This window comes from Tursiops truncatus, chromosome 18 (genome assembly GCF_011762595.2).
Source record: "Tursiops truncatus isolate mTurTru1 chromosome 18, mTurTru1.mat.Y, whole genome shotgun sequence".
Taxonomy (NCBI): domain Eukaryota; kingdom Metazoa; phylum Chordata; class Mammalia; order Artiodactyla; family Delphinidae; genus Tursiops; species Tursiops truncatus.
In genome coordinates this window covers 13,952,788-13,970,627 of record NC_047051.1, presented here as the reverse complement: position 1 = coordinate 13,970,627, position 17,840 = coordinate 13,952,788, and the positions used below count along the sequence as shown (strand labels likewise).

Here is a 17,840-nt window from a genome sequence, read left to right as displayed (position 1 = left end):
CATTTTAAAGACCCAATGTTGTAGTGGAGGTTAAGAAAGATACCTATAGCCTTTGGTTTTCTAACTTAGAACACCCTACCCCTTTACCCCCAGAATAAATCTAGAAAGTAGAGGTGTAAAGAGATTCCATTTCTAATGCAAAAATATAGTTAGCTAGTTATTACTATCATTTGTACCCACCCACCATTTTAAACGCCACATTAAGGCGGCTTCCCTGGTGGCACAGTGGTTGGGAATCCACCTGCCAAAACAGGGGACATGGGTTCGAGCCCTGGTCCGGGAAGATCCCACATGCAGCGGAGCAACTAAGCCCGTGCGCCACAACTGCTGAGCCTGCGCTCTAGAGCCCGCGCGCCACAGCTGCTGAGGCCTGTGCGCCCAGAGCCCCTGCTCCGTAGCAAGAGAGGCCACCGCAGACAGGGGTCCGAGTAGCCCCCACTCGCCGCAAGTAGAGAAAGCCCGTGCACAGCAACGAAGACCCAACGGAGCCCCCCCAAAAAAAGCCACATTAAGTCTTCTAAGCAACCTCTAGCAATATTTACACACTTCAGCCCTCACTTCAACTGTGAATGAAGAGGATATACTCTCAACCTGTGCTTTCATGATTGCTGAAATCCTTCAATGGAATAAGAAATTACAGACTGCTTTTATAACAATAAAATCAAGCTTTAATTGGAAAATCAGACAATACTGCATTCTTTCCAAAACTTTTATTTTTTAATAGAAAATACAACACACTTCTCATTCAATTAATTTAACCAATTAATCCAAAGGAGAAAAGTGAGATACCATGATTACAAGTATGCTAATAAAATAAACACTTTTAGCAGGACACATGGAAACAATACTTTCAGCAAGTTTTATAAAAATCTGGTATAAAACAAAGTTAAATACAACATTTTTGAAATGACAAAATCTAACCTATATTCTTTCAAAGAGACATTTGCACTTCTTGTCCTGGCTTGGAAACAAGACAAATAAAACCTCAAATTATTTCCTTTCATCCAAGTCGATTTGGCTAAACTGCATAAAATTTGTGAGGATACGCTTTGAAAAAAAGCAATAAATGCAAAATTAAGGCAAAACTGATAGCTGGTATCAGGTAAATAGCACATTTAGTAGGACCCTTGCTAATAAGATGACTTTAATGTACTTGGAGCTACAGATTTCAAAGGGCACATTTGTACCTATTGCACATCTGATCCTCACAGCCTTCCTGAAGGAGGAAAGGCAATGATGTTCCCATTTCACTGAAGAGAAAACTAAGGCAGCTCACTTAGATCACACAGCTTGACCAGTGGCACAAACACACATCAATGGCCTTGGAACACAGGAGAGGGTTTCCTGTTGGTAGATTTACCTTCCTAACTGCATCAAGATATGACAAAAGTGTAAGTTCCTCGAGGTCTGGAAAGCAGACCCAGTCGTAACAGGTAATGAGGACAGTCAGCTCAAGATTTCTCACTTGCCATACAATTTACAGTGAAACACGGAGATAAAGATGGAGGCTGATGCGAGAAAAGGCGAAGAATGATCTGAAAGACTGTAATATGGCAAGGTTCCTTCCAAACCTAGAATGAACTAGAACAAATGGTCTTAACTGGGAGGCCAATATTCAAAGGGGTAAAAAAGAGACATAGAAATAGAAGGGTAGGAAATTCTTCATTTTAATAGCTCCAAGTGTTTGGCACACATTCTCCCATAAATAATTCTAAAACTTCCCCGAGGTAGACAAATGTTAGAAAGGGACAGAGTTCATGTAAAAAAGAGGGATGGAAGGAAGGAAGGAAGGAAGGAAGGTGGCGGCACTGAGAGGAACTATTTTTAACGCTCCCTTTAAAAACCATTCCAGTTATTTGTAAAAACCCCTTTCGGTAAAGTGCTTGACGCTAGCCATTTTATTCCTACACTTAAAGGATGCAACTACGTATCCTACGACTAAAGGACCAAAGCCAAGCTGGGCCTGTAAAATAAAGTCTCCCGAAGTTCACAGCAAGCGTGCACTTTTCTTAACATCTGTACCTGGACGTCGTTCTCTCCTCCTGCTTTTCAAACGGAGCTTGAGGAACTCACACGGACTCCCCTGCAAAGTCTCCACGATTCAGACAAAACACCCCTCCTTCAGAAAGTCCTACTTCCCTGGTGCGCTGCTGCTGCCGTGTTTCGTGGACTATAAGCTACTCAAAGGCACAGACAACCCTGCCTGCTCATTCCCGCATCTTCAGGACCTGGCACTCTGTGGGTTCTCGTTAATCAAGACCCCATCTGACCCCATCTCTCAAGCAGTTCATTTTTTACTAAGTGAAGGTTTGTGTTGTTTATGTGAAATTCAATAAATTATCCTGCAAACCCATTTTTATTCCTGTGTTCCCCCCACCCCCAGCGAGAATGAGTCTATAGGGCAAATTACTGGGTTACCACCTTAGTCCCGCTTTCCCACCCCATTTTTCATTAGAGCTACGTTTCTTTCATAAAGTATCCTTACGCACTCATGTGTGAAATGAAGTCACAAGAATGCCCCAAAGCTGAGAATCTGAACTTCCACTTGAAACGACCTTCAGGGAAAGAAACAGTTACGAACCGAATGAAGAGAAATAGCTCTTCACAGGGACGTATTTTTGTACTTGTTTTGCTCCAATTTCTGCTACATAGATGGCTCCAGTCTTCCCACTGACGTCTAAGAGATGAGGTGAGACCTGATCCGCCAGCTGGATCGTGCTGATCACCGAACAGTCGCCAATGCTTCCTACCGGGGGCGCCGCCACGAGTAAGAGCCGGCTCAGGTTCAGCTGAGCTACGATCAAGTGCTTCCCGTCGGGAGTAAATCTAAGGAGGGAGACATGTCACATAATCAACCGGGGCAAAGTTAACACAAATGTTTATTTTTTCGACATGTGTATCCCCTACAGTGCTACACAACAGTAAGGACCTGCTTGCTGAAGGGTTCTTTCAAGGGGGCTTGAAAATTGATCTGATTCTGCTTCACAGGGAACAAGAGATTTGTGATGACAGACTTAACCAAAGATTAGTTTATGTTTTTAAAATTAACAATATTGGAATATTACACAGAGATGAAACTAATGGAGAATCGGTGTCAGGCTGGGTCTGAAACTATAGACTCAAGATTTTTATTTTCATTCTCTGTTTAAAAATAAACTGCATCTCGAGGGCAGAGGATGTAGGAAGGTCCAGGCTTTATTATCTCTGATACTTGGATCCCGCAGTGTGCTGGGAGTTTAACCACATTCACGCTGCCTGGGATTTGAAATATGATTACATGTTCTCTGAAAACTTCTTTCCTTCTCCTTTTTCCCTGATTAAAATTAACAGTAAATGTTCTAAACTTTCAGCTAGCTCTTCAGAGAAACTTAACATAAACCAAATCAAACAAGCATTTTAAAACAAAAAGAAATGATTACCTGACTGCAGAAGGTCCCTCTTCGGAGAAACAATTATTCCAAGCTCCTAGCCACTCCCCCGTGTCTTTATCAAACACCTGAATTCTTTTATTGCCTCGGTCCGCCACCCACACCTGGGAACCCAAAGAAAGAAAAAAGAAGAGGGGAAGAGAATGAATGTTTATTTTCATTAGTTTCATAAACTCCCATTGAGGACTTAGAGGACCTCACAGAAGAGAATATTAAAAACCCCATTTTCAGACAAGAAACTCAAATGCAGAGAAGTTAAATACTTTGTTCTAAGCAGAGCTTACAATAAGCAAGACAGCCATGTATGGCCATCCGTCTTAACCCGAAGCCTAGAGTGCTCTACTATACCAAACATCTGGCTAACTGGAAAGCTGGAGTACTCCACTCCAATGCAGAGGACGGGCAGACACCGAGAAGGGACAGCATTCATTCATTCCCTCCTCTAACCGCTGACACTGAGTCCTGTTGACTTGTTGGTTCCTGGGCCAGCTAACAAGACAAAGACGTAGAAAAGCAGCCCTGCTCTTTAGGACCCCAGGCCAGTGGGAAGCCAGCTGCTCACTCGTATCACGTCATTAAACCTCTACCTGCTATTCACCAGGGTGTGTCCAAAGTTCCAAACCGAAGTGCCAAACTAAAGAGGAAGCTTGGGAGATTTTAGTGACATATAAAGCATGCTAACGGGCTAACAGTAGGTTTAATTTAAGTTTGCTATAGGCTGCCATGGGTTCTTCAGGAAACTGTTGTTATGAACAGGAAGGCAGATTGGACCTAAATGACATTTCGTGTACTGTATCTGATGTATGCAACCTGCAGCATATGTACAGGATGGGCCAAACGTGCTGACCTCTACCTCCCCCTTTTGAGGATCCCTGGAGTTCTTGGATTTGTGGATTCAGGACTACTTCTTCAGAGTAACCCTGACTAAGTCTTTGTCAATGTGTGTGAGTTTTGGTAGCCACTGAATTCATCTCTAGTCAGAAACAAATAAAGACTCAGTGTATCACTTTAGAAAGGCTATTGATCCCTAAGTAAGGTTATCTCTTAGATCTTTTCCTGATCTATGATTCTTTACTAAAGAGGAGGTTCCTTAAGGATTTTGGGATTACTGTCTTAGATAAGTGGCCAAGGAGGAAATACAGTTTAGACCCTTGGATTGAATGACACTATAGGTTGTTAGCATTATCTTTCCTACTCAACAGATTTTTATTATGAGAAACCTGGTTTAAGAAACAACAAGTCTAACTCTGGAACTAATAAACTTTTCACATAGGGTTGAGGCGACGATTAAATGAGTTAATCATGTTAAATGCCACAACAGTATTGCTGCTGTCGTTATAAAAACACAAGCGTCCAGAAATGAACACGCCCGGTTTTCATCACTTGGTGATGCTAGAGGATCCCCATCAAATGACCTCCAAGGACATTCCTCACCATGGTGAACTGACCTGGGTCTAGGTCTTGCCGACTCAGAAACTTGACCTTGTTCTTATCCCATGAGGGGAGTGGCTAATCAGGTTCAGGAGGGTAATGTGCAAAACCAGAATTCCAATTTTCCAGTTCCCAATTTACAGATGACGTTCCTATGTTCAGTTATCTTCCTATCTACAATGCAAAATACTTGCACATTTTATGATCAAAACATTCTCTCTCTGTTAACATAGGAAGCCAAGTCATAATCAGAAGGTTGCTTGCTGAGCACAGAATCAGAAGTGGAAATGAATGAAATTTCTAATGGCGTGAAGCCAAGGTAGTCTGATGCATCCACTGCGCACCAAGGCATTCAGTCATTTAACGAAGATGTAAGATGACTCCTACGTGCTAGGCACTAACACAGAAAGCAGAAGGGATGCAGTTCCAGCCCTCACACTGCCTACACGCTTATCAGGGGAGACAATTTAACCATCACCTTACAGTGTGATGGTTACTATAATGGGGGAGTAAGGGCTACTACAGGAAAGCAGGTGGAGAAACTAATATAAAACATTTTGGGTGGGTTTGGTTACAGGAAGGTGACTCCCCAAAAGAGACAACGTGTATGCTTAAAGGTGTGTAAAAGCAAGAGGTGGTAGCGGACAGATGGAGGTGGGAACAAAAAAAAGTGAAATTTGTTGGTTAAAGCTTTCTGTTCCTCAGACAGAGTAGAACTAGGTCACTTGGAGAACTAGAGTGTGCCTGGTCACTCCTTTTTTCAAGCTTCCAAGATTAACCTCTTCCATCTCCCTTTTGATCAACACGTTCTCAACACAACTCTTTTTTTTTCAGGCAACTTCACTTATGTCCTGTTCCATTATTTGTTTCTTCTATCCTTTAAGTGACAGAGGTGATCTATTTTGCTCATTTCTAAATATTTGGGGAACTTCATTATAGGACCCAAACATTTATAAGAGAGTATGTGTATATACCCAGAGGAATTGCCCAGACATACCCAGATACACACATCCACTAACATACACACGTATCCAAATGTCTAGACACTCCCGTGTGCCCACGTATCCATGCTCTGCACCACCCCCATATATTCAGACAGTCCCCAGAGACGCTGTATATTTACCCGACCATCAGAATCAACTGTAACACTGTGAGGAATGCTGAACTTAGCAGGCCCTGTCCCATTTTCTCCATGTAGCCAAAGGATCATGAAATCTATAAATGGTACACATATATGGTCAGAACAACATACAGAATACCTTATGCATTTACATGTTATACTTTATGTCATAAGTTACAAAGTGTTCAGTTATACCCCCAGCTGACGTTTTCCTGGCTTTCTGTTTATACATCCATTTGACTAATTTGTATGCTTACAAAAATTCTTTCCCTGTTTCAAGCAATTAATCTGCTTCTTTAATGACTGTTTCCACCTGAATTTTTCATAACTCAAAACCGCTGTTTAGGGTTCATGTCAACCTTGTCCTGAAACTGGTTCCCCTTATAACCAACCTGTTATTTGGTATTACCATTCCTCTGAGCTTAAAAATTACGTTTCCACAGGCCATCTTATTTAGTTCCCCTGTACTGAGTTGAAGGTGTCCCTCGCCCCAGCCCCACCAGAAAAAGATATGTCCAAGTCTCAATCTCCAGAGCCGTGAGTGTGACCTTAACTGTATCTGCAAAGGCCCCAGTTCCAATAAGTTACGGGTATTGAGATGAGGTGATTCTGCATTTAGAGCAGACCCTGAAGCCAATGGCTAGTGCCCTTATAAGAGAAAGGAGAGGAGATTTGAGACAAAGAGACACACAAAGAAGGAAATGTGAAGACAGAGGCAAAGACTGAAGTTATACTGAGTACCAGACAAATTAAGTCCAACTTATTAAGTAACATTCTTATATTCGATTGGCCAAAAAGTTCCTTCAGTTTTAAAGTATTGCAATAATACCACACAAAACTAAGCCACGTACCTTGGGACAATTTGATCAACCTGTTATTCAATCCTCCATCTCCATCCACAATGTAAATATCCCCTGTGTCTTCTACATATAATTCTGCAGGGTTATCAAACTGCAGGGGATTTAAACCAGTGCCTTTTTTGCCTGGGGTACCCAAAACTTGAACAAGATCACCAAAGGAATTGTATTTTTTAATAGTATGACCGTAGAGTCCTATAAAGATAGACATGCACATTTCAGATATATAACCATAGTACAAACATTCACATTTTTCAGGTAAGCTGAGAGCAAAAATGTAACAGAATTAAATAGCAATAAAAAGTTAAAAGGCTCAGATAATTAAATGTTATATTTGACAAGCAATAGAGCTTCATTAGTTATAGCCAAATCCGTTCATGAATTAAAACCTCAGGTACTCCAAAGTAAGATTCTAAATCCAAATAAAACTGAAAAAAAAAAAAAACTGACTCCTTAAACAGAAGGCTCATGATGTAAAAGTACTGGTACACCATTTTCTTCTTTTAATCTTATGATCTTGAATAAGCATTACTTGTATAAGAAGATTAAGAAGGATCTGGAAAACGAACAACTTATATTTGAAAACTGTTATTCCAGCCATTCACGGGCAGATCTCCAATTTCAGTGGGTGACTGAAAAAGTTCTTTATAATACAAACTTCTGTTTATAAAACTCATTTACATCTATTCTTGTGTTAATTTTTTTAAGTCTTTTTTTTTTATTGCGGTAACATTGGTTTATAACAATACTGACTTTTTTAAGCTACATTTTCTCCTAGTGGAAACAAATACAAAATTCAACCCATTAGCTTTTCTTTCCTAAGAAAGGAATAGATCTTTCCAAATCACCAGTATATTATCTTCTCACACTGAAACTTCTCTGAGTTAAAATTATCTTACAAGCAAAAGTATAAAGTGGAATATTTACAAATAGGGAAAAACTATAAAGCAGTTAACAGAAACCAACTTGAAGGCATAGCAAGACCAACTAACTGGTAGGCATTCAAATGACAAATTGGAAACAATGGGGTCTCTGGAAATAAAGTGAATCAGCTTGCATTACAATCCTATCTTGACAATTGTATTTATTATTATACTTGTTTTGGAGACTTGAGCTGAAGTCTGTAGCAATAATAAGAGAACAAAACATTAAAGAAAGCAAACTACAAAGTCTCTAAGGCATTGGAAAAGAAATAGAATACCAGTAAATTTTTTTTTTTAATGGCTATGATATGCAGCCATGTTTTTACTGAAGAGAATTTATTCTTCGAAATACAGGAAGGAATAGAAAAACTGTCTTCAGATCTGTGTGTGAAAAAACAACCTATTATGGAAAGAATGGAGAGATCATGTGTGTTCCTTTTATTTCTGGGAACCAGTGAAGTATTTTATAAAAAAGGATCACATGAATGGAACGAATTAAAAAGTAATGGCCTCTTTTAACAGTGAATCCAGAAAAGAAAAAAAATAAATAAAAAGTGAAAATAATCAAATTTCATAGAGTCTAACAATGAACTCAGAGATAACTTAGATTTTGGGGGGTTAACCAAAATCTTACCATCCAAAATACAGCTTTAAATAAATGGGTCACGGGGCTGAGGCTCAGAAATCTTTTGGGTTCTGAGAACAGATGTGGTAAGGGCACTTCTTACAAAAACTGAGACCTCTTTAATTTCAAAACGGTATCTGAATTAACCAGAAGTGGGGAAACAGAAGGACCTTCAAGCCATGAACATAACTGGGACAAGACTAGAAATATTTTAAGATCTCTTTCCTTCCGGAGATCCTAAGACAATACCAGGTTATCTCTTATACCATCTTGTCTTAAGCTACAAGCACAAGCAAACAGTTATCTCTGAAAACTTATCTCACGGTTTTAAGTTCAACTGTGCTTACTTTGTTTTGCAGCACATTCTACTAAAAATATTCAACAGAAGGAAGGTTTCAGACATGCTGATGTCAGTGGGATTTCAGAAACATTACCAGCAGTTTGTGCAGATCTTCTACTCTGGGCAAGAAAGCAGTTCTGGTTTCTCAGCATAATTTCACTCTCTCTCTTTTGTTTCACCTGGAATAATTTTTTTTCACTTTTTAAAGCATGTGGTTCAATAGCAAGAACTGAAGTCAAAGATTTTTCATTATATTGTCACATGAGATCTGTTTAAAACTATTAGGCACTTAGCCTATTATAATTTCTGTTATCAGCATAATTTCTTTTGAAAGAGAAGTGGTAAAGGAAAACTAAAGGCAAGGACTCCATTCATTAGCTTTCGGAGATCGCCATTTTATTTTGCTTCACAGAAGAAGTTTAGAATTATCTACTCTAGGAAGAGCAACTGATATTTTAAAAGGCAAAAGCCCTGTGACAACTTAAAGGAAAGATCATAATAATTATAGCCTCTTTGTTAAATGTCTTGATTCTACGGAAGCACAATATAAAGATTTAGAAACAAGCGATTTCACAAATCATTAAAGGAATTACAATTAGATTTAGCCACTCTGATTTTAAAATGGACAAGCAAGAACATGGGCAAAGATGTGATTTCTAGCAAGATAATTTAATAGGTATTACTAAACATACCACTTCCTACATCCGTGATCCAGACGGATTGTTCATGTGGTGTACTGGCTGCAAATATACCATGAGGTGTGTCAACTGTATAATTCCAGGCTCGTAGGAAATATCCATCCTCTGTGAACACTAATACCTTTGGGATGTTATCCCCTCTCTGAAGGTATACAAAAATAACGGCTTAGATAGGATCACTTTTAAGGAAGCAATCTTTATTTTGGCAGAGAGAAACAAAAATTACAGGTTAACCGAGGAATTTAGGAACGTTTAAAAAACCATCTACAAAACCTTACAATATTAATCTCTATCGCGTTCAAAACCAAAGTATTAACTTTAACTCAAAAAACGAACTCTACAATTGGCGTAATATAAACGTATACAGTCACTGAGTTCGGTGAGACAGGAAAACTGTTTTCTTTGTATCCATAACCTAAAAAAAAAAAATCCCAATTTTACTTACTTGGGCTACGTAAACCAATCCGTTGAGGGAGTCAACTGCAACACAAAATGTTGCTCCAGTAAAGTATTCTGAATACTTAGGCCAATCCACATCCAGCCGGTAAAGGGCTTCCTCAGGTCTCCAGGAAATTTTAAAAGCAAAGTGAAGAGGTAACGGGAGCTGGGAAAGAAGAGAAAATAAGGAAAATGGCGATGTACCATATTACACACGTTTTAACGCTAAGAAACAGGCAACGCGTCGGCGGTTCGGCCCCCGGTGCAGGTTCTGAGATGAACTAGTAAGAGAACCAGCGCCACCTCCATCCCAAGACCGTCTCCCCACAGTGCTATCCACACACCCGACAGCCATTTCCTCACTATCCAACTCACCCGAGAGGCACAAAATCGAGAATGGAAAATCAGAAACGCAAGAAAGAAGCCAGCGCCGGCTACGCAGACCCAGAATCTCGTCATGACTAGACAGGAATCCTGGCGAGGAAGAAAATAGGCAGGCGGCTGGGGGCCGCCCGGACAACCTCAGGTCCACGCGGTTCGTCGCTGCACTGAGCTCCTAGCTCCAATGAGCCTAGGAGAGAACCAGAAGGCAGCAAAGACCAGGGCGAAAGAAAATCAGAACCGCGGTTCCGGATTTTCAGGGCGTTCCCACCGCCCGCCTCCTCCCGCCCCTCCCCGCCCCTCCCCTCCCTCCCCTCCCCTCCCCTCCCTCCCCTCCCCTTGTCACGTGCCCCGGGTTTACCCCGTGACCACCCTTCGGACGGTCCACGCTGTGGACCTCTCCGGTCCACCAAAATCGGGGCGCCCTTAGATATGCCTTAACTACTCGACGTTCATTCTTTTAAATTCAGACTTAACAACCAATAATTAGCACAGTTACACCTTAGAATTAAGGTTTGATTAATAACTTTCAGGCTCTGGGAAAGACTTCAACTTCATCCAATTCCGAGACATCCAGGCATCCGCTATGGACACCTACATTCCCACACCAGGACCCCTCCACAGGCTCTCCGCGAAGAGTGGCTTCAGCAGACGGCGCAGAGTTGACTTTACTCTGGCGCGACGGGCTCCGTTGAAGGACCCCACGAGACGGGGGAAGCTCTGGGGGTAACCAGGAAGGGCTCTTGGCGCCGTTGGCGCTGCGGTCTTCGGGAGTCCCCCTACCTGAGACCGTACCCCCTTCGCCCGGCTCCCGGTGCTCGCCGGCCGCCGGCCCGCTCCCGGAAGCGGTGGCAGCTGGTAACAAAGAGCTGCCAGGCCGCTGCTGCCCGGGCTACGGGACCCAGGAGTCCGGCGGAGCTGCTGGGAGTGAGCGCGAGGCGGGCCATGAGGCCCGGTTCGCGGCGGTGAGGGGCGGCCGGCGGCGGCCGAGGTGCAAGTGCGGGCCGAGAAGCCGGTGCTTCCCTCCTCGCCGCCCGCGGGATTCGGGGCGCGGATGCCTCTGCTCTCCGGGCCGCTCCACTCGGGAAGGCGGCTTCCGGACCTTCCCCCGGCAGCGCATGCCTTTGAGCTGCGGGGACCGACGCTCTGCCTCCGGCCACCGAACCTCGGGTTCCTCTTCCCCGAGGGGGTCCTGAAGCTTTGTGTAAAGAAGCTGGGGAAGCCTGACGGGTTTTGTTTTTAATAAAAAGTTTTTATAAGTCTGCACTTTTAGAAATTTTTGCAGAGTTTGAAGTACTCTACCTCTTCGCATCCTTTATTCTGCTCCTTGAGTCTTTTTTCTTCTCAGCTGTAAACGTTTTTACTATCGGAGCGGACCAGGGATGAACGTTTTGTAATTGAAACTGTAACTCCTCTCGTCGAGATAGTAGTCAAGATGGACAAAAAGTCCTTTGAAACGGTGCTGGATGAAATTAGAAAGGTAATTGCACTTAATTCCTTAAATCTGTGAGCTACGAATTCTCGTGATTGATTCTCTTTGAGGGACTGCGTGCAGATTGTGTAAAATACGGGCTTAAGGATTGCAAAACTGGTTGGAATTTTAACGTGTAGAGTAGGAGTTTAAATCTTGATATATTTCACGATACAAATAGAAATTATGTTAACGCTAAACTTCTTGAGAATCAGTGCGGTGTTGCGGATATTATATTCAGAGCCCCTGGTTCCGAAACCCGCTACAAATCTTTAATAGCTCTGTAGTTTCGGATAAGTGATTTTAATATTTCTGAACCGATTTCCTCTTTAGTAACGTAAGAGTGAGTGAAAACTAGAGATAATAGCGTAGGGAGTTTCTTTAACGGTAGTTATTATCACAGGTTTTTAAAATCTGAGTATAAGCGGACTATATTTGTTGCCTGTGCCGGACAAAATTAGTGTCCTAATAAGTGTGGCATTAAGCTTAAAGTCATTCTTAGGAATGGGCTTCACTCACTCACATTTCAAAACTTTTTTCTCCTGCTTTCAAGTTTTTGCTTCATTTTGAGGCTATTGTGCATAGCCTACCTCCCAGAATGAACCGGACAGCAAAAAATTTGGCATGTACCCTTGAGCCTAACACTATTTCAAGCGCAAAATGTACGAGTTTACAAAGTTAAACCTGGAAGAACTGACAAACCATTCTTATGCTAATACAGGGTCCTTTGCTTAGAATTTCCGGGCAATTATCTCGCCATTTTCATATCTTTAAGACCCTTGTTGACGCGAAAAGACTTGTTACCTTGTGCTCTGGTGATTATTATTTATTTCAGCTTACGAAGTTACTAATAAAATTGCTTGTGGACATGCTGTTTTTCTTCATTCTCTGTAAAGCAAAATGTTTGTTTTCTTTCATCCTTTTTAAAGCTTTTTTCTTCGTCAAATTTGAGTGTTAGGTTAAATTTACATTTGTAAGGATATTAAGGATTTTTTGAATTTCTGCTTTTGCAAACCCAATTTGTCCAATGAAAATTTGCAATAAAACATTAGCTTGATAATTATATGCTTAGAATTTGCCACAGTTTGTTCATGAGCTGATGTTAAACTACGGTTTATGAGAAAATAATTTGTTCGGGTAGACCAGTTGATTTCTACCTTTGGAAGCTGTAGAGTGTTGGTTTGCATATTCTCTCCCTTCTAAACTCTGGGAAGATGACATAGTAATTACTAATGAGGGGAATAGGAAATTTTCCAGAGATTAAAGTCAAATACATAGCAACTTAAGTCCTTATTTCTGGTCTGAAATCAAAGTACATCTTTTGCTGTCTATGCCAAATAACTAGATACATCAACATAGTATTAGGCTATTAAAATGGGATGAATATATAAGCATATCTAAGTGTGTGAATTACTGTTGGCTTTTTAAAAATTGCTCTCAGACTTTGTAAATGTAAGTCGGTTTAAACCAGGTAGTATCTTTCTGAATGTCACCATTACGTCTGTAGGTAATACTGGCTGTCACAACTGTCATTTAAAACAAAGCCATGTAAGAAGACACTAGAAAAAGAAATAGGAGGGGAGAAGAAAGGAGGGGAAAAAGCAATATTTAATTTGCTTTTTAAGAAGGGGGTAATAACAATAATAGTCATTTATTACTGAGCACTTAACTGAGTGTGTCTATTCTAAGCACTTTCTCCATGCGTTATTTGATTAGATCCTCCTAACAACCCTCATTTTACAGGGGTCAGATCTAGTATCTGTGAGGTTAACCAGCCAGCTCAAAGTTACCCACCTGGTGAGGGAGGAGAGCACTGTTCAAAGTTGGGTAGTCTGACTCCTGAGTGCCATGGTGTTGTGCCTGGGGATACAGCTGGGCCTCTCAGGTGCTGATCAAAAAATTAAGACATGACTTGGCATCAACACAGTCCAGGATTTGGGCCAGAAACTTGCTTTTGATTGTGTCCAATAATGGCAATAATACTCGAACTCCCAAGAGTACGTTATCCAGAATACCATTCCCTCCCCTTTTTCAGTGAAATTTCAGCTACTGAGCTCCCTGGATGTGTTTCTCTGTTGACTGGTCGTAGTATTTTCTCTTAGCAGAATGATGCATGTGAAAAGTACAAATACGATTATTTTGTAGTGAATGCAAAGGGATTAGTTGATTTTTCTTTTTCTGGAGTGTAACTGACCTACAACACTGTCCGTGTTTATCTGTATACTAGAAAATGACCACTACAATATGTCTAGTTACCATCTGTCACCATACAAAGGGGATTAGTGGATTTTTAATGAGTAGTTGTTACCAAATTTTGATAGTCTGGTGTTTCCATCTGTAAGCTTAGCATATAGTTGCAAGGAGATAATACATGATTTCGTTGGGCGCTAGATAGTGCTAGGTCAAGGCCATCGACTCCTCTCTGAACTTCCCTATTATGTGTCACATCTACTCTCAACTGTTTTAATCCTCACAGTAACTGAGGTGGGTAGTGATTGGTGAGGAGGCTCTCAGGGCAATTAAAATGCCTTTCAGAGGCCGCACTGCCAGTTAGCGTCAGGTGCACAGATTGGCTCCTGGGTTCACATCCCTGTAGAAATACTGAGAGCCTGGACTAGACCATGTCTTATCCATGTTTCTCTATCACTTAGCACATATAGGTGTGCAATAAATAATTATCTGATGAATGAGTGATGGGTAGTACGTTTAACCTTAAAAATGACGGCTTGTTGGATTTTGGATGCTTTAAAACTGCAGTTACTTTTCCAGGAATACTTAATTTCTGTTAATGTCGAATCATCTCTCTCACAATTCTGTTCCCTTCCTTTGTAGGAGTGAGTAGGGAGGCCCAGGGGCTTTTCCGGCTGTCTCAGTGTATCCCTTACAGCATGGAACTTGGGAAGGTAGAATGTCACATCACCATGGTGACTTTATCGGCCTCCTTGTGCCAGCGCTGTTTGAGTTGCTTAGGCAGTTTTGATATATGCGTATGATTACATATATTCATTCTGTTTTTCTATGTTTTTTAGGCTGTTTTGACAGAGTACAAATTAAAAGCAATTGAATATGTGCACGGATATTTCTCCAGTGAACAGGTATTCCTTTATTTGTTTAAGCAACAGCATTTTTTTTGTTCTTTTTTTTTTCACACTGATGTTCTGATTAGTGTCTTTATTTACCTGCTGGTCAAGTTCAGAATTGCTTTTACTTTGTTGCTGTGTTTATTCAGGAACTTTAGAAGCTTTCAGTTTTAGCAGAAAACTTTACATGATTTATAGTTGGGATAGTTTATAAGCATACCCACTTTCACCACGATATCATATGCTAACATGATTTTAAAATGCAGTGTCTGAAGAAAGCAGTTCAAAGTGTTTATATTCTGGGCACAGTATCATATGTTGTAAACTTCTAATGGTAAACATACCCAAAATTGTACAGTATTTATGAGTCAGTAATTGCAAAATTCTCTACATTTTATAAAACTTGAACAAATGGTGATATATGTTCTTACATGAAGCCACTATGTAAAAATTTTAGCAAATAAGAAAAAAAAATAGTGTCTAATAAGTAGTTTCTGTAATTGCCAGAAGACTGATACTTTCAGTGTGGTAGTTTAGTGGGGACTTTCACCCAACTTTAGGGGGAGTTTGCTGATATTGACAAACAGGTTTGCACATATATACACACACACATATGCAGAGAAAGCTGGATTTCCAAGAGATACTTGGAAAATACTTGATAGAGAAATAGACCAGAAATGGAAATGTACATCTGAAGAACAGAAAAGGTTGGGAACGTGAGTAGGGTAGACAGTGGATGAATCTATAGATTGAGTTAGTAAATGCTCCAACTTTTCATCTGTTTCTCAAGACTTTCAGAACTTGACTAACTTTAAGCCTGTAGTTCTGCCTACTGAAGTCCTCGAAGCTGCTTTGTGACTGGCACGTGTTGCTGCCTATTCAATGAGGGTTTTGCAGCTATCCCATTACTTTTCAAAATTGCCTTATGCTTTTTTAAAAATTTAAATGTTTCAGAGAAAGATTTATAATTTCACATAGCTGATAGCTTTTCTTTCCTTCTCTTGTGTTTCTGTGTATATATGTGAAATTTTGTAGATAACTTCCTACTGTGGAAATTTAATGACTTTGCTAAAAATTTAATGACTTTGCTAAAGTTATTAAAAATTTTATCAAGCTACTTTCCAAGTGTGACCTTCTAAGCTTATTATAATGATTATTATATTATAATATAATAATCATACATGATAAGTTATAAAGTTTTATGGTTGGTAAAGTCCCAGGTAGCATTTACTCTATATAGTAAAAACATTATTCTCATAAAAGTAAGGGCATACACTCTTAGAAAATTGTGTAGAAAGTACCCACAATACTTGTTTGCTATTTATGTATCTCTCATTAAGGAGTGAAAAGTGTTTTTTACTCTTCTTCACATACCACACCAGTTCCTAACATTAACCTCGCTTTGTGGAATAATTGAAGCCTTAACACGTTTTTAGGAGCTCACAGTAAAATAATTCATTAACCCAGATTTTATTACCCTCTCGTCTTGAGTCTTTTTTTCCCCTTTTGGGGTGTCCTTAGAGGCAGTGAACCCAGGTGGTGGTGACCACGCAGAGACTTCAGTGTTGTGATCGTGGTGTTTGCTCACGTCTTCCTGGCTGTTGCACAGTATCTCCCTCATTCACTTGAACTTCGCTGGTGGTAGTGGGAGAGAGCCTGGCTGGCTGTGCTCTCAAAATGACTTACCATTTAGAAGCTGCCGGCATGATTCAGGGTGATTCTTACATTTCTAGGGAATAGATCTCTGGTCTAAGTAAGAGGAGTATGCCCTCCAGATGTGAGTTAAAGAGTAGAAGTTAGTGAACCTACACTAAACCACACCACTGAACACCCTTTTGTGATTGATTAAAACTGTTATTCTCCACTAAATGTTTTGAAACTTTCCATTCGTACTATATCTTTATATTCCTACGCGATGTTTTTATCTCCATCTAGTACTTTTCCAGCTTTCCTTTTTTTCAGGTACTTTCTTCTTCCTGTACCTTATACTTTCCTTTATTCTAGACCAATGCTGTCCAAGACTTTCTGTGATGGTGGAAATGCTCTCTCTCTGCAGTGACCATCATGGTAGCTACCAGCTTCATATGGCTGTTGAGTGCTTAAAATATGGCTTGTGCCAGTAAGGAACTGAGTTTTTGATTTGGTTTGATTTCAGTTGATGTAAATTTCAGTAGCTGCACTTGGCTACTCCATCAGCCCAGTCTGAACTCTGGTGTCATGCTTATGCCTCATCCCTGGGGCCTAGGCGGCACACTTTGAATAGTAATTCAAAGTACTGAAATACATCTTGGAGAAATGTTTGCAAACACATTGTCATTAGAGCTAAATTAGTTCTTTGCTTTCAGGTGGTTGATTTACTGAGATATTTCTCCTGGGCTGAGCCTCAGTTGAAGGCAATGAAAGCATTACAGCATGTAAGTATTTTTCCTTAGAATGTAAAATTTAACTATTTTGAATTCTCCCCTAGTTTTCTCTAATTCATCTCAAGTTGTAATTTGTTTCCATTAGATACGCTAAATTTCATTATACTTTGATTATTCAAAATAACTATGTTAAAAAATTAAAACTTGTAAATTTAAATCGTATGTACTGTACTATTAAATTGTACAGGGTCCTAATTGGCAGATTGGAGTAGAAAATATTTATAAGCAAGCAAAACAGGGCTTGAATTCTTAAGTATTTTTATTTACTTTTATTTTTGTATATCTTCACCCTCTTGTATTTAGTCTTAGAAGAATAGTCAGACTGGTTTATACTTACATTTTTTAGACCAACACTGTCCAAATTAACTTTCAGCAATGATGGAAATGTTTTATATCAGCTGTATCCACTATGGTAACCACTGGCTACCTGTGGCTTTTGTGCACTTAAAACATGTCATCTGTCTGAGGAAGGGTATTTTTAAGGTATTATTTAATTTCAATTTAAACAGGCACACGTGTCTAGTGGCGACTTACTATATGGATAGCACAGCTCTAGAGCCCAGATTAACAGAGGCATCAAAGTCAAACAGGACCTGGCTGTATAGGAAGATTTTCCTGGGAGTAT

General features: G+C 40.3%; 2 protein-coding genes across 3 annotated transcripts in view; one reads left to right on the top strand and one right to left on the bottom strand.

The window, feature by feature from the left end:
- PROSER1 (proline and serine rich 1) overlaps window positions 1–17,840 on the top strand; it is a 146,058-nt gene that overhangs the window by 106,866 nt on the left and 21,352 nt on the right. The window contains exons 1-3 of one of the 2 annotated variants that reach the window (XM_019936698.3): window positions 10,714–11,721; window positions 14,742–14,807; window positions 17,138–17,206. In XM_019936698.3, coding sequence (XP_019792257.1) covers window positions 11,677–11,721; window positions 14,742–14,807; window positions 17,138–17,206 — 180 coding nt within the window. In that variant the 5' untranslated portion in view covers window positions 10,714–11,676. Of the gene's footprint in view, window positions 1–10,713; window positions 11,722–14,741; window positions 14,808–17,137; window positions 17,207–17,840 lie in introns of those variants that run through there. The other variant, XM_073795095.1, reaches the window with a different exon arrangement.
- On the bottom strand, window positions 646–10,506 carry NHLRC3 (NHL repeat containing 3). Its single transcript, XM_019936696.3, has 7 exons — window positions 10,236–10,506; window positions 9,868–10,026; window positions 9,417–9,564; window positions 6,831–7,031; window positions 5,983–6,074; window positions 3,420–3,532; window positions 646–2,826 (listed from the first exon to the last, which is right to left on the bottom strand). Exons 1-7 carry the CDS (start codon window positions 10,317–10,319, stop codon window positions 2,574–2,576), a joined length of 1,050 nt encoding a protein of 349 aa, XP_019792255.1. The 5' UTR covers window positions 10,320–10,506; the 3' UTR covers window positions 646–2,573.